The sequence below is a fragment of the Crinia signifera genome, chromosome 6 (assembly GCF_055691185.1).
Source record: "Crinia signifera chromosome 6, ASM5569118v1, whole genome shotgun sequence".
Lineage (NCBI taxonomy): Eukaryota > Metazoa > Chordata > Amphibia > Anura > Myobatrachidae > Crinia > Crinia signifera.
In genome coordinates this window covers 29,664,821-29,690,478 of record NC_139222.1, presented here as the reverse complement: position 1 = coordinate 29,690,478, position 25,658 = coordinate 29,664,821, and the positions used below count along the sequence as shown (strand labels likewise).

General features: G+C 48.2%; 2 protein-coding genes across 6 annotated transcripts in view; one reads left to right on the top strand and one right to left on the bottom strand.

Annotated features, from left to right (window-relative positions):
• The window catches only part of LOC146009563 (uncharacterized), a 38,673-nt gene extending 13,015 nt beyond the window's left edge, over positions 1-25,658 (top strand). Inside the window, exons 10-16 of the mRNA XM_083150009.1 lie at positions 14,382-14,408; positions 18,290-18,403; positions 18,788-18,970; positions 21,406-21,484; positions 22,004-22,101; positions 23,086-23,209; positions 24,517-25,658. Coding sequence (XP_083006135.1) covers positions 14,382-14,408; positions 18,290-18,403; positions 18,788-18,970; positions 21,406-21,484; positions 22,004-22,101; positions 23,086-23,209; positions 24,517-25,250 — 1,359 coding nt within the window. The 3' untranslated portion in view covers positions 25,251-25,658. The remainder of the gene's footprint in view (positions 1-14,381; positions 14,409-18,289; positions 18,404-18,787; positions 18,971-21,405; positions 21,485-22,003; positions 22,102-23,085; positions 23,210-24,516) is intronic.
• Positions 226-11,216, bottom strand: LOC146010181 (uncharacterized). 5 transcript variants are annotated; one of them, XM_083151171.1, is made up of 7 exons: positions 11,078-11,216; positions 9,670-10,043; positions 8,117-8,251; positions 7,214-7,337; positions 6,446-6,678; positions 5,727-5,832; positions 226-4,309 (listed from the first exon to the last, which is right to left on the bottom strand). In XM_083151171.1, the coding sequence occupies exons 4-7, from the start codon at positions 7,296-7,298 to the stop codon at positions 3,363-3,365; spliced, it is 1,371 nt and encodes a 456-aa protein (XP_083007297.1). In that variant the 5' UTR covers positions 7,299-7,337; positions 8,117-8,251; positions 9,670-10,043; positions 11,078-11,216; the 3' UTR covers positions 226-3,362. The 5 variants fall into 5 exon arrangements, with proteins under 5 accessions (XP_083007297.1, XP_083007298.1, XP_083007296.1 ...); XM_083151170.1 differs by having other exon boundaries at positions 227-4,309; positions 9,665-9,800; XM_083151169.1 differs by having other exon boundaries at positions 227-4,309; positions 9,665-9,850; positions 11,078-11,204.

The following is a 25,658-nucleotide window of genomic DNA, read 5'->3' as shown; positions in this document are numbered from 1 at the left end:
CTGCAGTGCCCCCCTCCCCATAAAATAAAGCCCTCCCTCCCCCACTCCGCTGGTGCTGCTGCCGCCGGGTGTGTAGCCGGGACCCGCAATCTCCTTGTCTGCCGTCCCGGCTCCTGATAATGGCAAAAATAGCTCTCACAAAATGTCCGCCCCCTTACAGCAGACATTTTTTGAGGATGCTAGAGGAGCCTTCTCTAGCATCCTTAATAAGTGTCTGCTGTAAGGGGTGGACTTTTTGTTCCTGGAGGAGAGCCCGGACCGGAAACAAGTTTATCTGCGGGTCCCGGCCACACAGCCGGCGGTGTCGTCAACAGCAAGCAGCGCTAGCAGGGTAAGGCAGAGCTAGGGAAGCGCATCAATCAGACCCCTGGCGCCCACACCTACTCAGCGCCTCCGCGGGGCTATTGTTACGCCATTGGGTGTCAGAGATACTTCTACATATGTGCCATCCATACTTAATATATAACCCCCGAAAAAATTAGCCGCAGGTGTTAAATGATAAATGGGCCCCTACAGTATATGACCCGTGTCCCAGGCCCCCTAAGCCTCTGGGCCCCATATCAATGGCACCCCCTGTTTCAGAGATGCATGCAGTCAGTGTTTAAGGGAAAGGTAATGGGAGTGGTTAAACATAACATGCGTGTCCGGACTGTTTATGGGTAAGTCCTGGAAAGGTCACGGTGTCCTAGGTCAGCCGCTCACCCGGAAACGGCATAGGGTTGCTCAGAGTTCCGAAGGTGAGACTGACGTGCGTGAGCAGCAGATGTGAGGCGCTGAAAAAGAGGCTTCTCTGTGCACAAAATGTCCGCTAATCCCGTGCAAGAAAAATCGCAGCTGCATATGTAAACTCATGTAGCACGGTATCTTTCATGTTCCGGTGGCAGGATGAGGAGATCGTTCCTGGGAATGGGGTGTAGAGGGCGAAGCTAAAAATAAAGAAAAGGAATCTTGCCATTTATGCACAAAAATATTGTTAACGATAACCTTATTGTGCATATTGTTAACAATGATCGCCTATTGGACGTTATTCTGGTTCACTTGCAAAGGCAAATTACTTCTTAAATGGACAAAACCATGCTGCACTGCAGGTGGGGCAGATGTAACATGCAGAGAGTTAGATTTTTGTGGGGTTTTACTTCATTTATTTTGGGTACTTGTGTATTAGCCTGGCGCCCGGTACGTAGTTAGCGTAGCGGCGCTGTCAGAATCAGCGTAGTGTTCCCCGCGGCCAGCGTAGTTAGAGTAATCAGTCAGAAGTAGCGCAGTGTTCCTGTGAGCGTCCCTGTCAGAATCAGCATATTCAGACAGTGTCCCTGTCATAGCTGAAGTGACACTGTAATGGCTGTTACAAGTTAACACGTCTTCATTACTGTCTCAGATGTATGATATAGCAGGTGTGGAGTTGATTTTCTAAAGTGTGGTGAGCGCAGCGAGCCACCGAGCCCGAAGCGTGGCGAGGGGACGCGGATTACTTCACGTGTTCCGGATCCCCTCACGGGGCTTGCTGCGCTCACAACGCTTCGGGCTCGGCGGCTTGCCACACTTTATGAAATCAACTCCATGCCGACGTGGATAGTGGGGGTATGAACAGGTCAGGGTAACGCGTCCCCTCGCGGGGCTCGCTGTGCTCATCACGCTTCGGGCTGGCGTGGATAGTGGGGGTTTGAAAATGCCTCCTTTATTGTGCATAGGACGCACTTGCGCCAGCATACCCCCTTTATGCATGAGGCGCACGTGCTAATAATTACTAAGACGCAGGAGCGTCTGAGACGCACCTGCATCTCAGACAACTGGAGCACCACTCCGCCGGCGCTCGCACGATCCCCTCTCTACAGGCGTCCACCAGCGCAGGGGATCTGGAGGTTACCGGCGCTGTGTGAGAGGCACTCACTAGGCTTGGCATGGACGCCGGGGACAGAGCCGGGCTGCCGCGGAGTCACTACGCTAACTACGCTAGGCAGCCGTTGGACTACGCAGACATCGTAGCTTACCCTACGCCTATGTACGTATGCTAATTGGGTGCCCGGCTAATACACAAGTACCGAAGTTTGCCATTGATGTCGGCAATAGTTAAAATGTCAACATCTGCAAAATGTTGACATTGAGAGTGTTGAGGTCAACGTTAGGGACTGAAGAGATGAAAACCTGCCAGTTGACATTGTAATATTATCAACATACCATCCATGTGGACACGGCCAATGTTGACATCATAAACATAGCTTATACTAGTTAAAAGCTCATCAAAATGGCTGCTTCTGCTATGTACTTTCACTTTGAGCCGTGACAGTTTTTAGCTCACAAACTCCACCCCCAGTCCCTATCTGCTCCTACCTCCAATCTCTGTCTTCACAGTTACCTCTCTCCGGATCCAGCAAGTTTGAAACAAGTCAGTGTCCCTGCAAAAATTGCTTTCACTTTCTGTTGACATCTTTTAATACACAAAGGAGTAATTTGGTCCTTCGAGTGGTCTCTAGCGGTCACTGGCGGTACTTCACTCAAAGAGCGGATTTGGGTGACAGCAGCCACCTACCTTTCTCCGAGCTTTGGCCAAATTGATTAGTCAGCCGCATTTATCTGAAGGACTCTCAGCTTTTAACTCTTGCTAAGATGGGCAGCTGCACACATAAAGCCGCTGAGTTTACGCCCTCAAAATACACCTACATCTAAATACAATGACCGGTATTGTAATGGTGGTTCTCTCACAGCTCATAAGTCATGAAGCCCCACAGTGACCCTTTCACCCAGGACCTTCATTGTCTAAAGATGGACTCCATCTTGTTCTCACTAGCTTGGGTGAACTTGACATTTATGGTTTGAGGTAAATTTGTAGGCTGAACGGACAAACGTAACTATAGAAAGCATCATGGGAAAGTATATCTTCTTTGTTGTTTTTTTTGTTGCTGTATAATGCACTTAAACCGTTCATTATTTCATATTGACAAACACAAATGTAATGTGACTGTGCGGTCTACTCGTGAACCAATGAAAAAAGTGGAGAAGTGAGCACGTGGAGACGTTGAACATGGCAACCAATCAGCTGCTACATATATAATGTTACATCAAAGCTGATTGGTTGTCATAGGCAAAAGTGCCAACCAATCAGCTCCTGTCATTTTACAGGATGCTTTGCAAAATGACAGCCAGGACCTGATTGGTTGGTAATTTGTTTTCTCTCTCTCTCTCTAGGAATAAGTCTCACCGTCTGCGTTTTTTCCCCGTTTGGTTGGCAAATTTACCTCCATGAACCTGCTTTTATTCTAGAAAAAGAGCTCTTTAAAATATATGGGCTTTGAATATATATATTTATAGGCATTACGTCCCTTTAGCGCCAAGCAGTGACCATCACACATGCCGCTACTGTCCTATAGCAAGAATTCTTTTCTATGGACTCGTTGGTGTTTGACAAGATGGGTGGACCTCTTAAAACATTTATCGCACTCGGAGCACACATAGGGCTTCTCCTCGCTGTGGATTTTCTGGTGGGAGACGAGCTGGGATCTCTGGCTGAAACATTTGCCACAGTCACGACATTTGTATGGCTTATCGCCGGTGTGTATCTTATAGTGTTCCCTCATCTTGGCGTGACTGTAGAAGGACTTCTCGCACTCAGAGCAGATAAATGGCTTCTCCCCCGTGTGGGTCTTCTGATGTGCTACCAGCCCTGACCTCTGCCTGAAAGTCTTGTCACACTGGAGACACTCAAACGATTTCTCCCCCGTGTGAGTGATCTGGTGCGAAACCAGCCCGGCTCTGTGACGAAAACTCTTGCCACACTGGGGACAAACAAAGGATTTCTCCCCCCTATGATTTCTCTGGTGAGAAGCTAGGTATGTACTACTGATGAAGCATTTCCCACAGTCAAGACAGGCGTACGGTTTTTCCCCCGTGTGTATTCTCTGGTGTATAATGAGATAGGACTTCTGCCTGAAGCATTTACCGCAATTGGGACAGGAAAATGGCTTCTCCCCCGTGTGAGTCCGCTTGTGCACGGTAAGTTCCGACTTCTGCCGGAAACACTTCTGGCAGTCAGAGCAGGTAAACGGTTTCTCCCCTGTGTGGATCATCTGATGGATAACGAGGTACGAGCTAGAATTGAAATGTTTCCCGCATTCCGGGCATGGAAATTTGCCTTTCTGCTTGTCCGCTGGGCCTAGATCATTATGGGATAGTTTTCCAGGTTCTGGGTGATCTGATGACAGATCGGCGTAGAAGTCTTCCACGTCTGAGGTAACGGCGGCACCTTTTTCGGCCTGGAATGGTTCGTTGCTGTCTTGAGGAAAACTAGGAGAATCCCTGTTGTAGTGAATACCTGTTGAAACACAAAATGATTAACGAGTATATAAAAGTGGCTCATGAATCAAGATGGCTGCAGATTCTGGCGGTTCTGAAGGAATGAGGTAATTTTGCCCTATTTGAGCCAGATATGAAAGCTAATGGAGAAGTTGCCAATGGCAACTAATCAGCTTTGAGGAAACATTTATCAAGTGAATTTTAGAAATTATATATATAAGCTCTTCTCGCTGCTTCATACATAGCCCCCTAGAGGCTCTAGATCACAAGTCTGTGGTAAATCTCTGCGGGAGCTTTGGGGCCAGATGCATCAAGCTTCAAAAGTGATAAAATGGAGAGTGATAAACAACCAGCCAATCAGCTTCCACCTGTTCTTTTTCAAACCCAGCCTGTGACATGACAGGTAGGTGCTGATTGGCTGGCTGTGTATCACTCTACATTTTATCACTTTTTTAAGCTTGATACATCTGTCATCTGGCCTTAGTCTCTTATCAATAGGCCGGATGTATTTTGCTCAGTTCCCACCTGCTGAAACCAGCAACCACAGAGCGACAGCGGCTGCCATGCTGCCCATGGTTGGGGCAACATTCCCTCTATTTTAACAAACAGTCCATTTCCACCAATCGCTGTTAACACAAGATAAAGACCGACATGAGGTTTTTCATTGTTTTTTGCATCAATTTCAACACTTGTCAGTCACGATCTTCACGTGTTTCGCTTCTTTCGCCTTGCTTCGTACTAGGTGCCCCACTTTGCTACCGCTGCACCGGCCACACGTCTACGTTCCCAATCGGAGTCTGTTTAGATGGTTAAGGGGGGTATTCAATGTCAGGAGCACGGCTGTCGAGCTAGTGCGACAGCCGTGCCCCTGTCCCGTTCTCGGTCAGCTCGCCTGGAGCTCGGCAGTCGGGATTCAATGTCCCGGCCACCGAGCGGCGAGAAGGGGGCGTGGCCGCGAGTTGATGACGGAAATAGACGAGCTCCGGCCGGGAGCTCGCCTATTTCCGGCTTTTCTCGGCAGAACGAGCCCGACAGCTTGTGATGTCGGGCTCGTTCTGCGCAGAACCCCTGTTCAATGCTGTCGGGGAAGACAGCATTGAATAGGGCCCCGCAGCCATCTCCCCTGTCGGGAGATGGCTGCGGGAACACGACCGATTGAATACCCCCCTAAGCATTGCGAAGAAAAAATTGTGAAAAACTCATACCAAGCTTTTTTTATGTTTTGAACATTGCCATGACGTTTTGCATGTGCGCCTTTTGTCAATGTCCACAGAGTGCCGGCCATTAAACAGACCTGCAATTATTTATTTAACACCGAGTTGGACGGGAGAGTTGCCCATAGTAGAGGTCATTCAGAACTGTTCTTGACCATGTTCTTGTGAACGCAACACGAACAATGTATGGGGCTTTTTTTGTAGTGCATGATTATTCCTCACCTGTGCTGATATCTGTAGGGATGTCCTCCTCCTTAATCTGAATGTCCATTGGGTCTACCTCGGTCTGTGTGTCAATATCAACTACCACAATGTTCAAGTCTTCATCCTAACACATCACCAAGATTACACAAATGTTAATTGACGTGGCAGGCCACCAAATCCACTGCATGCGCTACACTTATTATATAGCACTGGTCCGTCTATAGGCATTACGGGAAAGTCAATGATCTTGCACCATGTAGTACCCTCCACCTTAAATTGTAAATCTGATCCGACTCCAAGCGAAGCATTCTTTTATTCCCATCAGGTAGAACAGTGGTCCTTAAAGCACTCCAACGGTCCAGGGTTTATGTCTATCCCTGCTTACGCACAGATGGTATCATCATTTGCTAGGCTGAGTACTTTTAGGTAGGGGAGGACAGCACTTAGGTGGCGGCATCAGAAGATACTCACCGAAGGCATTCGCACAAACAGTATGCACATGCACAGACCCCCCCACCATCATAATGGGACCAAATTCATCCCCTTCCGAACAAGCCTGAATCGGACTGTGCTTAAGCCCGGATAGCCTTAAAACTTGGACTGTTGGTGTGCCTTGATGACCATGTTTGAGGACCACTGAGGTAAAATATGAATGCATCAGGGTTGTTTATGTTGCGTAAGTGTGTTTTTTATAAGTTCAATAAAAGAAAGAAAAGTAGATGAAATTCGTACGTTACCTCTGATCGCTCCCTGTATTCTCGGCTGTCATCTGGTGATAGGTGAGGGGAGGGACTACTTTCTGGTGATAGGAGAGGGGAGGGACTACTTTGTGGTGATAGGAGAGGGGAGGGACTACTTTGTGGTAATAGGAGAGGGGAGGGGCTACTTTCTGGTGATAGGAGAGGGGAGGGACTACTTTCTGGTGATAGGAGAGGGGAGGGATTACTTTCTGGTGAGTCACCGTATTCATCTGTAAGAAACAAACAAAGTGATGCTAAACATTCAGTGGCGGAATAGACATGAGTACCAGGGTTCTAGAACACAAGGCGGTATGACAATGCCGGTCTACCTGGCTCAATCGGATCTTCTGTTATGTTTAATGGTCCTTCCATTGTGGTGTCATTGCGTATGTGATAGGGTTTACCAGAGAATGTGCAAATAAATGGCCTGTAATGAGGATGCTGTCTATATCCCAGCGCTCACCACCCAGACGGTCAGAATCCTGGCTGTGGAATCTCAGTGATGAGTATGAGGGTTACTCACTAGAGGGAAGGTCAGGCTGCCGAAGGGGATGATTAGATCTAGGCTGCGGGAAGGCTATGTTAGGGTTACAAAAACACACCAGGATTCCGCCGTTTGGGATGGGGAGCGCTGGTATATCGTACACATTCCATGCATAGGTATAAGCTTAGGGTCTACTTTCCTGAATGTACTAGTGATCACTCACACCCGCTCCCATGTATAAACAACAAATCACAGGGCTAAAATAAAATACTTCCTCTTACCCAGTGATGTCAGCGGCAGGTGATTTTCCATCATGACATCATCATACAGATCCTTGTGTTCCTCTATATACTCCCACTCCTCCATAGAGAAATAGACAGTGACATCCTGACACCTTATAGGAACCTGACACACAATAATACAGTCATTACCCAGACACATCCCCCGGTGTTACTGTATAATGCCCCATTCCCAGCAGTCACATCCCCCGGTGTTACTGTATAATGTCCCATTCCCAGCAGACACCTCTCCGGTCACATTCCCCGTGTTACTGTATAATGCCCCATTCCCAGCAGTCACCTCTCCGGACACTTCCCCCAGTGTTACTGTATAATGCCCCATTCCAAGCAGTCACCTCTCCAGGCACATATCCCCGGTGTTACTGTATAATGCCCCATTCCCAGCAGTCACATCCCCGGTCACATCCCCCGGTGTTACTGTATAATGTCCCATTCCCAGCAGTCACATCCCCGGTCACATCCCCCGATGTTACTGTATAATGTCCCATTCCCAGCAGCCACCTCTCTGGTCACATCCCCGGTGTTACTGTATAATGTCCCATTCTCAGCAGTCACCACTCCGGTCACATTCCCCGGTGTTACTGGATAATGTCCCATTCCCAGCAGTCACCTCTCCGGACACTTCCCCCAGTGTTACTGTATAATGCCCCATTCCAAGCAGTCACCTCTCCGGCCACTTTCTCCGGTGTTACTGTATAATGTCCCATTCCCAGCAGTCACCTCTCCGGTCACATCCCCCGGTGTTATTGTATAATGTCCCATTCCCAGCAGTCACCTCTCCTGTCACATCCCACGGTGTTACTGTATAATGTCCCATTCCCAGTAGTCACCTCTCTGGTCACATCCCCCGGTGTTACTGTATAATGTCCCATTCCCAGCAGTCACCTCTCCAGTCAGCAGCTGGATGATCTTGTTGGAGAGTTCCAAGATCTTCTGCTCATTGTCTCTGTCATGTATCAGTGAGTGATGAGAAAGTTCTTTGACACGTTCACCGGTTTCCTTCTTCACAACTGTATGGTCCTTAATTTTGAGAAATGCAGCAGTAAGTTACTGAGTCCAAAGACAACACTTAAGCACACATGACATTTTGCAAAATCACATTGAAAAGTTTAATCTAGATCAATTTAACCAACTTTCTCCAAGAGGAGGACAGGCTTCTGGGTATTACCATTACCCAGAAGTCCATTAAATGGCTCCAGGTGTTCTGTGTCACCTCTTCACCCTATCACTGACTTCCGGCATCCTTCCCTCACCATTCAAACATGTTCTTGTCTCACCTATTATTAAAAAACCCAACCTTGAGCCTTCCTCACCCGCTAGCTACCGTCCCATCTCTCTTCTGCAGTTCAACTCCAAACTACAGCCATCTCACCAGCTTCCTCTCTTACACCTCCATCCTTGTTTCTTTTCATTCTGACTTTCGCCCACTCCACTGACCTGCACTGGTCAAAGTCACCAATGACCTGTTTTTGGCAAAATCCAGGGGCTACTTCTCTCTGCCCATCCTCCAGGTCCTCTGTGCTGCCTTCGAAACTATGGAACCTCCACTGCACCCTCCAGACCATTGGGCTCTCTAGCGATGTCCTTGCCTGGTTTGCCTCTTACCTCACTAACTGCTCCTTCTTTGTGTTTGCCTCCTGCTCCACCTCGCCCCCTTCCATCCACCCCATTGGTGTCCACCAGGGTTCTGTCTTTGGCTTTTCTCCCTGCACACGTCTTGCATAAGCTCTTTCAGCCTTCAATATCACCTCCATTACAACTATACCGCTGCTCTCCTGACCTCTCCCCCACAACGCTCGCTCGCCATCTCCTCCTGGAGTACACTCTGAAGCTCAACATGGACAAAACCAAACTCATCATCTTTCTCCAACTCCACTGCTTGGGTGTCACTTCCGACTCCTCCCTCCCTCTCCTCCCCCACATCCAATATGTGACTCAAGCCAGTCGGATCTAGCTACGCAACATCGCCTGCAACAGACCGTTCCTCTCCCAGAGCGCAATTTATTATCCAATCACTGGTCATCTCGCGGCTTGACTACTGCAGCATTCTCCTCACTGGCCTCCCACACTCATTCGCTACCCTCTGATCTTTTCTCAGATAGACTCATCTTCCTCTCCCACTGCTCATATGCACCACTCCCCTCATCCGCACTGGCTCCCATTTCCATACAGAATCCTTTACAAACTCCTCACTATCACATACAAGGCCCTCTCCAATTCCACTGCTCCATACATCTCCAACCTCACCTCCCTTCACACTCCCTCCCGCCTTCTATGGTTGGCCAATGACTGTCGCCTCTCCTCTACCCTGGTCACTGCATCCCATATGTGCATCCAAGATCTTGCCTGTGCTTCAACACTCGTCTCACTTTCTCTCTGTCCTTGCAAAAGAACTCAGGTTAATATCACGGAGACACTCCCAGAAGCCCTCACCTCACCAGTCAGCAGGTAGATGATCTCCAAGGTGAGGTTAAGTATCCTCTCAGTCATGAGACTCCTGCCCTTGTCCTTCCTCCATGAAGAAGTTAGGCCAGATACACCGGCCATCTTGTTTCTTGCCGTTTGGTTCCTTTTACACACACACACACATGTGAAGTTAGTGTCCTCGCCTTTTGCAAACTAGAATAGAGATTGATCACGATGCAGTGCAAGCGGCCATCGGTAGTAGAATATTATGCAATGGATAACCATTGATGTTTTTCCTATTGAAGGTCATCCATTTTCTTTGACTGATTGTCCTTAGGGCCATTCAAAACATAGGGGTTGGGCTTCATGGGTGTCAGGGGCGGGGCTATGCTCTGTGTCCTGGCCCCTTGGAGAAAGAAAACGAAAATAACAAAACAAAAACTATTTGTTTATGCTTGACATTGATGGAGGGAAACCACCTGGTTCTCCCCCATTGATATACTGTAGGCCAGGCATGTCCAAACTATGGCCCTCCAGCTGTTGGGAAACTACAGTCCCATCATGCTTTGCCACAGTTTTGCTTTTAGGGAATGCTAAAACTATGGAAAGGCATGCTGGGATGTGTGGTTTCACAACAGCTGGAGGGCCACAGTTTGGAAATGTTGTGAATGTCGATATGGACATTATGTCGACATTCACAAATGCTGACGTGATCACAATGTCAACATGTTCAGAATATTGACATTAATCATGTCAGCACCATAATGTCGACAGAACATTGTTTGTGTTCATTTTGGGATTAGGCTAAGAAAAAAATATGTTGACATTCTGGTGTCGACATATTAACATTATGAGGGATGCGGTCAGTATTGTGGCAGTCAGGATGCTGGCATTCGGTATAATGACACCTTCAGAAGAACGGCACTGGAACTTCTAAAACATCAGGATGCCGACGCCGGAATACCGACAGATGACATCCGGAATGTAAGTCGGCTGGGTCAGGCCGGGGAAGGGGGAGCTAGGTTTAAGCACTATTGGTGGGACATAGGTTAGGCTGCGGTGAGGGTGGAACAGGGTTAGGGACTAGCGGGGAGGTTAAGGGTCAGGTTGTGATATCACCCCCTATGTATGTATGTGACCCACTGGACCATTTCCCCAAATATAGCCGGTTAAAAGATAAGCCAGCAGCCTTATGCACATACCACATGCTCATTTATATAGTGACACTGAGTATCTGGGGATAGGGTGATGAACAAGATGTGCCTTCCCTTCTAGGGCACAGCATTGCTCCCTATACTGAGAGTGAGTATCTACCAGCTATAGGACCGTGATGCTATAATGACCCACACTGCATCATTTCCCCTGTGCAGATGCTGATGGCAGGGATATGACTCTACCTCCCCATGGCTCACTCAGCCCTAGTGCACTTGCTGTACTCACTCATATGCAGCAGCTGAGGCTCAGTACAGGGAAGCCAGTGTCACTCATTTCTATCATTCACTGCAACCACTCCATTGTGAGTGACGTCACCAGCGCGCTTCCAGCTGGCTCCCCTCGGCGCAGGCGCAGTGTGCCCTGTCCGGAGTGACACCGGCGGGCCCACTGCGCATGAGACCCATATGAGAGCCGTAGAACTACATATCCCGCAATGCTCCGCGCTGACTGGCTGATGGGAACGGTTCCCAAGCATGACGCCAGGTGGCGCTGCTCCATTGAGCATTTAATTTATACTGTAGCACTTCATCAGTGTATTATTATCCTCTCTTTTTCTCTCATTAGTAACTATGCTATCTCATTATCTATGTCTAGTATCTATCTATTATCTGTTTTATCTATATATGGGGGTTATTCAGACCCGATCGCTGGGCTGCAAATTTGCAGGCCGGCGGATTATCGATGGACATGGCACGTAGTACGCATGTGCGAGATCATCCAGTGATAAAATCTAAGCACATTTCTAATCGATGGCCAGTCGGAAGTTGATTGAGAGAAGAAAACGGCGTTTGGGGTGGTAACCGTCCCTTTTATGTCAGGGGAAACGCACACGTGCCCAGGCATTTTCAGGGAAGTCATGTGACATCAGCTTTGTCCCTGTTCCAGCTGATTCTGTCTCAGTCGCTGAGTAAAGGCCCCCATATGTTAGAAGGACAAGTCGGACCTAATTTCCCCGGCAGCTCCCGTTGACTTGTTAGATATGATTAGGCACTTGATGACATTTTTTACATGTGCTTAATCGTATGCAATTTATTACATGTAAATTCCTGGGGAACTGCAGGCAGAGGCAACGGGGGGGGGGGCGGGTTTGTGGCAGATACGGTATGAAGTCTCGACGGTCAAAATAAAGGCAGCCATTGACAGACTGCTAAACAAATGTGAACGCTTAGGATTGGATTACATATCTGCATAGTTGCCTACCCTCCTGCATTCTGCAGGAGACTCCCTGAAATATCAGCAATCTCCCTCATTAGTCTAGAAATCTCCCTCATTTCTTTTAGCCCACATTACACTGTTAAATTTTTGGGTGGAAAAAGGAATGAGACACAGATACATTTACATAGAATCATCAGCACCATTTCCCAGCACTTTACGAAGTATAGTATCTCTTACTAACTGCTTTGGGGCTCATCTACATTTGGATATACGTCATTTTAAAAGATTCCTCTCAGATGTAGCAGTACACACCCACGCTTCTAGGTGCCACGTTCACAATCTCTTTTCATAATCTCTCCATATATGGAACTAGACACGCCCTTTGGGTGGAGCATGACACACACCCTCAATGGGGCACTGTGAAAATTTTTATTACCAACTATAATCTCCCTGAAAGTAGTTTTAAAAAGTAGGCAAGTATGCATATCTGTTGATTGTATAAGAAGTTATTTGCCAGATAAGATATTTGTAGTAAATGGGGTATATTTACATGAGGGAAAGGTTATCGGTGGAGGTCCCCAGGCGTATCTACTTGGGCCAGTGATTTTTAATATCTCTTTTGGTGAATTTCCAATCCTGTTAAAGGGAGAGTATGCCTTGTTGCAGATAATTCAGGGTCCAGATAAAAAAAAACCTCATTATAGTTCCCCAAGCTGTAGGACAAGGTACACAAACCTTAATGTGTATGGGAACAACTGATCATCATTGGTTTGCAGAGGGTTCTGTGCAAATGGGTTATCGGTGGACAATACCATCTGATACTTCTCCACCGATAACCCATTGGAAATTGCTGGCTACCTGGTCAATCGTTTGTCGCTATACATTTAAAGGAGACACATACCAATTACCATCAAAAAGCACCTTCAGTGGTAATATGCTCTATAACCTGCTTTTAATTTAATATCTCTGTACTAATGGAATTCCATATGTAATTTTTATATTTATTTTGTATTAAATTGATAATTAATTTTATATATTGAGTATATTCATTCACAATTAACAGCCGGCGCTGGAACACTTGCACTCTTTTGGTATCACTTTGTATTAGGGCTGACAACCCCAGTACCAGCTGCCAGTTAGTGGCACGCTCCTCCCAATCCTCTCTTTATTGAGTAAAGAGGTAATACTGCCCAGCAGTGAAGCACCCGTTCCCAGGTCCCTTGCGGACCGGTCACGGCAGCGTGCGTCAAGCCGAGTCATGACATCAGCACGCAGGGCTGTAAAGGACGCCCGATGCATGTACCGCCGATATAGCCGGATGCCAGCGGCTGTGCAATGCAGTCCAGCAGAGCCGTGTCTGTGTCTGAGTCCAATGCCCAGAACACATTCGGAAAGGGGGGGTTCCTTTTGTCTGTGGCCACGCCCCCTTTTTTGAATGTGTACCGATTTCTTGCCTTCATATGTTGGAGGGTATGGTATATGCGTGTGCATATCACTGGGAAAATGGCAGTGGCATCCATTTTACCAGTGATTAATGTCTTCACCATGGTGCTTTGGACAGGTAAGAATAATTTTATGGGTGCAGGGTGTGCACATTTTGCTCTCATTATAGATACACCTATGTGCTCAACTAAGTATTGGCATGGCGTACATCTCTGTTTGACGCCCATATATACACTATGTATAAATATATATATTTTTGGTAGTTGTGTAGTTTCACGGCGCCAGCATGGCGCCGTGCTACTTCCGGGTGTTCGCTCGCCACGAAATATGTCAAAAAAAGTAACTTAACTCCATGCCTACATGGATAGTTCATACCTCCTCTATCCATGTTGGCATGGAGTTGATTTTAAATAGCGTGGCGAGCGTAGCGAGCCACCAAGCCCGCAGTGTGGGCGAGCGAAGCGAGCCCCGCAAGGGGACTCAGACGCACGGCGCCATGCTGGCGCCGTGAAACTACACAAGTACCATATTTTTTTATGTTATACTTTGCAATGCACTATTGTTACAGTATTTTAGATATATAGGTTCACTAATTTTGCAATGTCAATGACATAACAGCCTAACAACTTTAGTGTTGCGCTTTAACAAAGATATCAGGTCCAATTTACACTAAGCAAGTCAGCCCCGTTGTTGCTATGGTGATGGACGCCTTTGTGCCGTGACATGTGGAGGAAGAGTAAATAAACCACAGGCGAAGCCCACAACAGTCATGGCCGGCGAATCGCTCTCACTTCCCGTGACGTCAGCAATGGGACCAGATCCGCATGCGCAGTAGGGACGGATCTGCTGCTAGGTGTTTGCGCATGCGCCTACACCAATCTTGTTCTGCTCTGCCTTTGTCACCTATTTAAGAAGGGGGGCGAAGGAGTAGTGGAGACCAGGCCCAGACACCAGCAGGGTAAGGCAGGTATTAGTCATTTCTGCTGTGTATTCTCTGCAACGTTATATCTATAGAACGGGGTCAATGAGGTTTATTATATAATCTGCTCCTTCATTCATTTGTATATGCACTGCTGTTATTGGGGAGGTGTGATGACAGATACCTCTCTGCATGAGACTACATGTATTATAATGAGATCCATATATACCAGGTGTTACCATTGGAAGCTCAGTCTGTAATTACTATATTACTGTGATAGAGGAAACATAACTTCTGCAGACCCCAGAAGCTGTCCCACAATGCTATTCTGTAGACAGGGTTGGACTGGCACCTGGGGGTACAGAAGAAACCCATAGTGGCCCCGGTTCACTAAGAGGAACCCCTGCGATAGAGATATGGTTCCACAATGTGCATTTAAATGATACAATTATCATGCATGGAATATATTTATACAGGGGCCCAGGCCATACACAATTTAATGTGGTATCCGGGTGGTTTAATGTGTCAACCATTTCCAAGTCTTGTTGGCTGGCCACACCTCTTCTGGAGGCTGACCACACCCCCAAGAATGAGCCACTACCGCTGCATTTTCCTGATGAACTGTTCCTGGGGAAGGTGAATTATGAACTGGACACGAGAAGCCCATCAGCTGCTGTCTGCATCGACTGCTCAGAACCTTTTATTATTTGACCGCCTTCACCTTCTGGTGATAGGAAAGCCTTCGTCTTTGTACTGCGTCGCCATTATGGGGGTAACTGGGTGCCTGGGGGCATCATGCTCGCTGCTAGGAACCTAGTTCTTCTTCCCCCAAATAAACAGAAGTTGTAGCTGTCGATACTTTTCCAATAAGATTTTTCAAACGATGGTATAAAAAAAAAAAATTGTGACCAATAACTCCTTAATTGAACATTGGAAAGATCCACCTGTATTCTAAGGGATTGTTTAATGAGCAGAGATGGCTGCTAGGTGCTGGCATTCCGACCATTTCTTCTGCACCTTGTGACCGCCCACATTGCACCCATACTGTCCCTCTAATATTGGAACCAGGTCACATTTTTACTTCTAGGTCTTAATTTTCCCATGTTGGTCCCTACACAGATCTATCACCTCCCCCACCCATTTGTTGGGGGATTCCCTAACCCTCTTCAGTTGGCCACGGATTCCCCAGCCCTCTCCGTTTTGGCCACGGATTCCCCAGCCCTCTCTGTGTTGTCCACAGATTCCGCAGCCCTCTCTGTTTTGGCCACGGATTCCCCAGCTCTCTCCGTTTTGGCCACGGATTCCCCAGCCCTCTCCGTGTTGTCCACGGATTCCCCAGCCCTCTCCGTGTTGTCCACGGATTCCCCAGCTCTCTCCGTGTTGTCCACGGATTCCCCAGCCCTCTCCGTGTTGTCCACGGATTCCCCAGCCCTCTCCGTGTTGTCCACGGATTCCCCAGCCCTCTCCGTGTTGTCCACGGATTCCCCAGCCCTCTCCGTGTTGTCCACGGATTCCCCAGCCCTCTACGTTTTGGCCACGGATTCCCCAGCCCTCTCTGGTTGGCCAAGGATTCCCCAGCCTCTCTGGTTCGCCACGGATTCCAGAACCACCTCCAAGAACATTACCTTCGTGTCACAATGAACCCTCCTCTCATGCAGTGCCAGTTGAGGAGATTGATCATCAGTACCCCAGATGATCTCTGCACTCAGAATGCAAAGATCATGGAATATTTCTGAGTGCCCCTTTTTGCACTGTATTTAAAGTTCCCTTTCGCAAGGCTTCTGGGACACTACATCACTGGAGGATGTGGTGAACACCATGTCATTTAGAAGTGGTTGCATCCAATGCAGCCGGGTCAGTGAAATTTGTTAACATGTAGATCTTCAAAACAGCACTTTGGGGCAGATGTATGATGTGTCGATATGGGGGAGAAGGGTATCAGCGCACGTTGGGGCAGATGTATTATCCGTCGTTATGGGGGAGAAGGGTATCAGCGCACGTTATGTGCATTGATACCGCTTCTTCCCCATGTATGAAGCGGCCGGGATGCGGTAATGGACAGGGGCGCTATGCGCCCCTGTCCATATCGGCGCTGCTATCAAAATGATAGCAGGCCAAATGTATGAACGGTCAGCATCGCTGACCGTTTCGCACGAAGCCGGGTTTGGCTTCGCCAGCATCAGGCTGGCGAAGCCCTATCTAAACAGCAGGGACAGCGCTGACCCTGCTGTTAGGTCTGGGCTGCGCTGGGGATCTCGCGTGAACAGCGAGATCCCGCGCATGCCCAGTGCGGCCGGCCGGGGGACAGGAGATAGCGCATCAGTATTAACTGATGCGCTATCTCCAGAAAGGGACATCTCCGGAGGGGGGAGTTGTCGATGTCCCTTCCTGCTTCGCCTCGCTATTGAGGCGCGATAAGCGCTGCTATGATACATCTGCCCCTTTGCTTGGTATGATAATACCCCTGTGTACTAGCTACACACTGTGCTCACAAAAAATAACATCCCCCTCTTGCATACTCATGCCTTCTCTTCAAATGCAGAGAACGGCTTCAGCACTCAGATTGGAGGACAGCTCCAGCATCCGCCAGTGTATAGCTGCAGGCTGGGATCCATTTAGATAATTTTGCTCCTTCCGCCCCTGCTCGGAGGCCCCTAAAATTGTTCGTCCCTGGGCAGCTGCCCAGTTTGCCTATAAAGATGGCACTGGATTGTAAAGGTCCTGCAGGAGTATCTGTAATTATTTAGAGCAGTGCTCTCTCTTGTTACAATGACATGTTAATGCGACAATTATTGTTTGACCCAGTCGTGTTGTATGAAAGGTCCTTCTCTCCAATCGGGTTTCCTCTGTTTTATACTGTGGTTTTGCTCCAACCAATGAGATGTGTTTAATTCCCCTAAGGTTAATAACGTTCACATGTATTGTCGATGGAGGCAGAACAATGCCAGTTCTCTAACTCACATGAGTTACAGCATCAGATTAACGGTTTTATAAATGCAGAGAGAGTTAGATTTCGGTGGGGTGTGTTTTTAAACTGAAATTCGAAATTGCATTGTAAGAATAAAGCAGCCAGTATTTACCCTGCACAGAAACAAAATAACTCACCCAAATCTAACTCTCTCTGCTCATGTTACATCTGCCCCACCTGCAGTGCACATGGTTTTGTCCATTAAAGGAGTTTGCTTTTGCAAAACAACTAGAGTCACCCCATAAGAGTGTAGATGAATACATATATTTTACAAGAAAGACTGTACACCCCCATCTTCAGAGGTTATTTATTTTCCTCTTGAAAATTGGGGTGTACCCCGAAATGTTAAGGCTAATAAATTGAATTTCTGTAAGTGCTGCGGGGATTCCAGGGCTCCTACCTGATTATAGGAGGGGGCTACGGGTGGCCGTGATGCTGGCACCCCCCACCACCAGCACCACAACAGTCCCGGATCCATTACAGATGACAGGCACCAGGACTGGCACTGTGCACTATTGGCCACTGTAATGCGCATGCACAGACCCCCAGCTTCTATGGGCTGCTTCAGTTGCAGCCCATTGAAGCCAAATCACGGTCCCAGTGCCTGTACAATGTAGGTGACAGGCACTGGGACCATAACATGCGCAGTATCAGCCTCGGTACAGCCTCAGATTCTATGGGCTGCTTCAGCTGCAGCCCATGGAAGCCAAAGCGGCAGCCCCGGACTGCCTTGGGTGACTGGCAGGTCGGTCTTCTAATAGGAAGGCACTGGCAGTCACAGTGAAGCCAGTGCAGTCTTACTGCAGACTGCATCTGGCCTTACTGCAATATCCTAGTTTAAATTACATTTTTAAAATAAAGGAGGGGATTGTTATGACCCATGTTGGATTGGTACAGTCCATATTGATAAACCCTCTGAGAATGTAATAACTGTGTTTGTCTAATTGCACAGATAGTCTCTATCCAGAGACCGGTCACAGTCCCCGATATGGACAAGGAGCGGTGTCACATGACTAAGAAGATATTAGAACTTACCCTGGAGATCATCTACCTGCTGACTGGAGAGGTGAGGTGTACAGTTATGGCACATTTTGCGTTTGTTTCCCCTATTTAACAGAAGGAAAGATCTGCCTGACTGGGACGTGCATATACATCAAACTTGTCCCTCGGGAGTCGGGACCCCAAATAGTTTTCGTATCCCAGGTCACCCAGCAGGTGCCCAGGTGTACTCATTACTCACTGACACTTCCCAGGTCACCCAGTAGGTGCACAGGTGTAATCATTACTCACTGATACATTTCTCAGGTCACCCAGCAGGTGCACAGGTGTACTCATTACTCACTGACACATGTCCCAGGTCACCCAGCAGGTGCACAGGTGTACTCATTACTTACTGACACATTTTCCATTTTTTTTTTTTATTTTATTATTGTCTTTCAAAATATGATAGGATTATGTACCATTGAAGAAGTCCAGTGAGTGTAAGATAAATGGCAGCTGCCCCTGTGTATCAGCCAGATGGACCCGGAGCCCCATCACAGATTCTTCACCTCACTCACTGATACATGACAGAGACAATGAGCAGAAGATCCTGCAACTCACCAACAAGATCATCCAGCTGCTGACCGGAGAGGTGACTGCTGGGAATGGGACATTATACAGTAACACCGGGGGATTTGACTGCTGGGAATGGGACATTATACAGTAACACCGGGGATGTGACCGGAGAGGTGATTGCTGGGAATGGGACATTATACAGTAACACCAGGGATGTGACCGGAGAGGTGATTGCTGGGAATGGGGCATTATATAGTAACACGGGTGATGTGACCGGAGAGGTGACTCCTGGGAATGGGACATTATACAGTAACACCGGGGGATGTGACCGGAGAGGTGACTGCTGGGAATGGGACATTATACAGTAACACTGTGGGATGTGACCAGAGAGGTGACTGCTGGGAATGGGGCGTTATACAGTAACACCGGGGGATGTGACCAGAGAGGTGACTGCTGAGAATGGGGCGTTATACAGTAACACGGGGAATGTGACCGGAGAGGTGACTGCTGGGAATGGGACATTATACAGTAACACGGGGGATGTGACCGTAGAGGTGATTGCTGGGAATGGGGCATTATACATTAACACCGGGGGGATGTGACCGTAGAGGTGACTGCTGGGAATGGGGCATTATACAGTAACACCGGGGTATGTGACCGGAGAGGTGACTGCTGGGAATGGGGCATTATACAGTAACACCAGGGGATGTGACCGGAGGTGACTGATGGGAACGGCACATTATACATTAACAGCGGGGCGATGTGACTGCTGGGAATGGGACATTATACAGTAACAGCGGGGGATGTGACAGGAAAGGTGACTGCTGGGAATGGGACACTATACAGTAACACCAGGGGATGTGACCGTAGAGGTGACTGCTGGGAATGGGACATTATACAGTAACACCGGGGGATGTGACCGCAGAGGTGACTGGTGGGAATGGGACATTATACAGTAACACCGGGGATGTGACCGGAGAGGTGACTGCTGGGAATGGGACATTATACAGTAACACCGGAGGATGTGACCGGAGAGGTGACTGCTGGGAATGGGGCATTATACAGTAACACCGGGGGATGTGACCGGAGAGGTGACTGCTGGGAATGGGACATTATACATTAACACTGGGGGATGTGACCGGAGAGGTGACTGCTGGGAATGGGACATTATACAGTAACACCGGGGGATGTGGCCGTAGAGGTGACTGCTGGGAATGGGGCATTATACAGTAACACCGGGGGATGTGACCGGAGGTGACTGCTGGGAACGGCACATTATACAGTAACAGCGGGAGGATGTGACTGCTGGGAATGGGACATTATACAGTAACAGCGGGGGATGTGACAGGAGAGGTGACTGCTGGGAATGGGACACTATATAGTAACACCAGGGGATGTGACCGTAGAGGTGACTGCTGGGAATGGGACATTATACAGTAACACCGGGGGATGTGACCGTAGAGGTGACTGCTGGGAATGGGACATTATACATTAACACCGGGGGATGTGACTGGCGAGGTGACTGCTGGGAATGGGACATTATACAGTAACACCGGGGGATGTGACCGGAGGTGACTGCTGGGAACGGGACATTATACAGTAACAGCGGGGGGATGTGACCGTAGAGGTGACTGCTGGAAATGGGGCATTATACAGTAACATCGGGGGATGTGACCGGAGGTGACTGCTGGGAATGGGACATTATACAGTAACACCGGGGGATGTGACCGGAGGTGACTGCTGGGAACAGGACATTATACAGTAACAGCGGGGGGATGTGACCGTAGAGGTGACTGCTGGGAATGGGGCATTATACAGTAACATCGGGGGATGTGACCGGAGGTGACTGCTGGGAATGGGACATTATACAGTAACACCGGGGGATGTGACCGGAGGTGACTGCTGGGAACGGGACATTATACAGTAACAGCGGGGGGATGTGACCGTAGAGGTGACTGCTGGGAATGGGACATTATACAGTAACACCGGGGATGTGACCGGAGGTGACTGCTGGGAATGGGACATTATACAGTAACACCGGGGGATGTGACCGGAGAGGTGACTGCTGGGAATGGGATATTATACAGTAACAGCGGGGGGATGTGACCGTAGAGGTGACTGCTGGGAATGGGGCATTATACAGTAACATCGGGGGATGTGACCGGAGGTGACTGCTGGGAATGGGATATTATACAGTAACACCGGGGGATGTGACCGGAGAGGTGACTGCTGGGAATGAGGCATTATACAGTAACACCGGGGGATGTGACCGGAGAGGTGACTGCTGGGAATGGGACATTATACAGTAACACTGGGGGATGTGACCGGAGGTGACTGCTGGGAATGGGACATTATACAGTAACACTGGGGGATGTGACCGGAGGTGACTGCTGGGAACGGGACATTATACAGTAACAGAAGGGGATGTGACCATAGAGGCGACTGCTTGGTCACTGTGTGTGTCAGGTTCCTATATGGTGTCAGGATGTCGCTGCCTATCTCTCCACACAGGATATGGAATATTTGGATGAGCAGAGTGATTTATACAGGGATGTGAAGGTGGAGAGTTACCAAACACCAAGATCAAAGGGTAAGCCAAAATTTATCTGGAATATAAAGATATTGGGGGAAATTTACTAACGTAAATATGCCTGGATTTGGCATATTCGTAGGCAGTGGTATAGGATTGCCTACACTTATTTTCATGTAATATACCGCCGCTAATTGCAGCGAAAATACGCCTGGAAAATACAACTCCTTTTCCCAGGCGTACTTGGCTTTAGCCTGCACAGATCAGTCCAATCTGCGCAGGCTTCAGTGTAAAAAATAAATAAATTTAAAAAACCCGGCGTAACCGTAACTAGCCCCCGGCGGAAAGAGTTTTTTTTGTTGTGAACCAGAACCTGGTTCCCAAAAATCCGGTAGACAAAATGAATAGGGGTCCCCTGTATTTTGAGAACCAGCACTGGGCCCAGCCGGCCAGTAGGGTAATGGCACTTCCGGGGGAAGTTTTTATGCAAGTTCCGCCGGCCAAACCATTATCCCCCTGACCGGTCAGCCCAGGCAGAGAGCCAGGAGGAGTGATCTGGTCACTGTGTGTTTCCTGCAGCTGGATCCAGTAACGGCGATACACCAGAGAGAAGCCCTAGTCCTCCATACCCACAGCACTGTACGGAGGAAGAGAAGGCTGCCCCGCAGGATTATGAGGTACATAGATAGGGAATGCCTGGGTTTCCAGAAGTACAGCAACATGGCCGCCTACCTTGATTCATTGAGAAACACAATTGATGGTCATCGTCACTGTTGCCTTCAGGAAACGAGTATGATTCATAGGGGTCGATCCCACTATTGTAGTCAAAAGGTCGACGTGAAAAAAGGCTGACATGAGGTTTTTTATGTTTTTGTTGTCTGTCGACAAGAGTCGACATGGACACCATATAAGATACCGCGTTCCCTGGTTTTGCTCGCCATGCTTTGGGTACGGTGCACACTGTTAGAATCTGACTGGATGCCCACTTTGCTAGTAATGTATTGATAAACATGGAAAAAAATGTGAAAAACTCATGTTGACCTTTTTGAATGCCGCCCTTTTGACCATGTCAACGTCATCCCCAGGAAACTGGGGGAGTTCTCTCGTACTTACTTCGGGGGAGATGCATCTAACTTTCTCTAGAGGGCTGTTGAAGTTGCCCACAGCAACCAATTAGCTTCTACCTACCGTTTTATAGAATGTACTTCATAAATGCTAGGCCCAATCTGATTGGCTGCTCTGCTCCGCTTCCCCACCTGTCCTCATTAGAAGGTTTGATGAATCTCTTCCTAAGTAAGGGCCTAATTCAGCATCTGGGAAATCGCAGTGGTCTGCGCATAGAAAGCCGCCGCCCAGACAGAGAAAAAAAAACGCAAATGCATCGCAGATTGTATCCAGGCAAGTCCCGAAACATCGATGGCACCTCTCCATCTGAGCAAATGTGAGCGGGTCCGAAGCTGGCACTAATCTGCATCTGATACCGGCTGGAAGTGGTCAGTGCTGACGTCAGAGACCCGCCCCAAAAATGATTGGGCACACACGCCAGCTTCCTGTCAATCAAACTGTGGCTACATTGCGTTAACGATGTATATGCATCCAGTCGCTAATTTCCCTCCCACACGTGCAGTCCTTCGATAATCGCAGTATTTCCTTCCTTACAGTGCCAGCATCTGGGAGATGTGAAAGTTCTGCTGATCTCACAGATTGATGAAAGAGAAGAGACGATGTATACGAGGGGTAACCAGCGGTGTAAGGAGGAGGAAATCCCTACAGATATCAGCACGGGTGAGTTACGCTATACAGCAGCGGGTCCCGTATTATCCTTATATCATTTACAGCAGGGGTGGACATACTCCTCCTCAAGATCTACCAACCGTCCATGTGTCTTAGGCAACCTGCGGATCTATAGTAGGAATGAATGCAGCATGTTTAACAATGTGACAGTTGGTAATGACTACAGCGGTGCACCAGCTAGGTGACATGGGGAATGTGACAGTTAGTAATGACTACAGCTGTGCACTAGCTAGGTGGTCTGGGGAATGTGACAGTTAGTAATGACTACAGCTGTGCACCAGCTTGGTGACCTGGGGAATGTGACAGTTAGTAATGACTACAGCGGTGCACCAGCTAGGTGATCTACGGAATGTGTGACAGTTAGTAATGACTACAGCGGTGCACCAGCTAGGTGATCTGGGGAATGTGTCAGTTAGTAATGACTACAGCTGTACACCAGCTAGGTGACCTGGGAAATGTGACAGTTAGTAATGACTACAGCTGTGCACCAGCTAGGTGGTCTGGGGAATGTGACAGTTAGTAATGACTACAGCGGTGCACCAGCTAGGTGGTCTGGGGAATGTGACAGTTAGTAATGACTACAGCGGTGCACCAGCTAGGTGATCTGGGGAATGTGACAGTTAGTAATGACTACAGCGGTGCACCAGCTAGGTGGTCTGGGGAATGTGACAGTTAGTAATGACTACAGCGGTGCACCAGCTAGGTGACCTGGGGAATGTGACAGTTAGTAATGACTACAGCGGTGCACCAGCTAGGTGGTCTGGGGAATGTGACAGTTAGTAATGACTACAGCGGTGCACCAGCTAGGTGGTCTGGGGAATGTGACAGTTAGTAATGACTACAGCGGTGCACCAGCTAGGTGATCTGGGGAATGTGACAGTTAGTAATGACTACAGCGGTGCACCAGCTAGGTGGTCTGGGGAATGTGACAGTTAGTAATGACTACAGCGGTGCACCAGCTAGGTGATCTGGGGAATGTGACAGTTAGTAATGACTACAGCGGTGCACCTGCTAGGTGACCTGGGGAATGTGACAGTTAGTAATGACTACAGCTGTGCACCAGCTAGGTGATCTGGGGAATGTGACAGTTAGTAATGACTGCAGCGGTGCACCAGCTAGGCGGTGTGGAAAACGTGGACCGTTGGTAGATCTCGAGGACCGGTTTGGCCACCCCTGACTTACAGCATCAGCCTTATTCTGCACCCTAGCAACTACATGCTAAAAAGTGATATTCCTGCCAAAATAAATGACTCCTGTCATTGATCGTTCACAATGTTTTTTTTTAATTAACGCCACAGGTCTGTACCAGAACATCCCAGAGGGACACCCCACATCTTCTCCAGGTTCTGAGATGGAAGACAACACGCAAGACAATGAAGGAGAAAATCCCATCCTCTCAAACAGTCACCCGGTGTTCCGACACTCTGATCTGTCCTTTCCCCTCTCTAAACACATGGATTATTTTCCTAATCCCTCAGACATTATCGCCCGCAGCATGGGCCCTATCGGAGAACAGATCTACATCTGCTCTGAATGCGGGGACAGCTTCAGCTGCAAATCGCACCTCGTATCTCATCAGAAGATCCACACAGGCAAAAAACAATACGTATGCACCGAGTGCGGGAAATGCTTTGCTTACAAATCCCATCTCACCCGGCATCAGATCATCCACACGGGGGAGAAGCCATACTCGTGCGAGGACTGCGGGAAATGCTTCACTCAGAAATCCTACCTCGTTCTGCACGAGAGATGCCACACGGGCGAGAAACCATTTTCCTGTTCTGAATGTGGCAAGTGCTTTGCCCGCAATGCCAGTCTCTGCATGCATCAAAGAATCCACACGGGCGAGAAGCCCTATTCCTGTTCCGACTGCGGGAAGTGTTTTTCTCAGAGGTCTTACCTCCTCCTGCACCAGACCTGCCACAGAGGAGAGAAACCGTTCTCTTGTCCCGACTGTGGCAAATCTTTCTCCACTAACTCGTATCTTGTTAAACACCAGAGAACGCATATTAGTGAAAAGCCATATGTATAGCATTCACACAGGAAGTACTTTTGGGTTTGTTTTTATTTATCTACAAAATGACTCCTAGGTCCGTGTTCTCAGTGGTGTCACAAAGAAAAGGAACAATAAAAAGGAAAAATAGGTCCTTTGAAGTGTTATGTACTGGAAAATCATAAAAGGTCTGGTAAAGTAACTTTATGTCACTTCTATGATCTGCAAACAATTGTTTGATCTTCCCAAAAAGTCAAAATGAAGCTTATTGGGTTTAAAAGTAAACAGATTTTTCTACGTTATAATGATTCTGTCTTTTTATTCAAACAAGCTTTTACTGTCAATGTAACTTGGACGTAACTATGAAAAATATCATTAGTATGGCAAAATAAGGTTGTGAATTATACAGGTGAAAGTAAGCCTTCCCCTTTTTTTTTCCACCTACCA

Coding starts and splice junctions, on each gene's coding strand:
- LOC146010181 (XM_083151170.1), bottom strand. CDS start 9,778: ATGGCCGGTGTATCTGGCCTAACTTCTTCATGGAGGAAGGACAAGGGC. Junction 7,338..8,116: donor TCCAGCTGCTGACTGGAGAG/GTGACTGCTGGG, acceptor ATTGTGTGTCAG/GTTCCTATAAGGTGTCAGGA. Junction 5,833..6,445: donor AATACAGGGAGCGATCAGAG/GTAACGTACGAA, acceptor GTGATGTGTTAG/GATGAAGACTTGAACATTGT.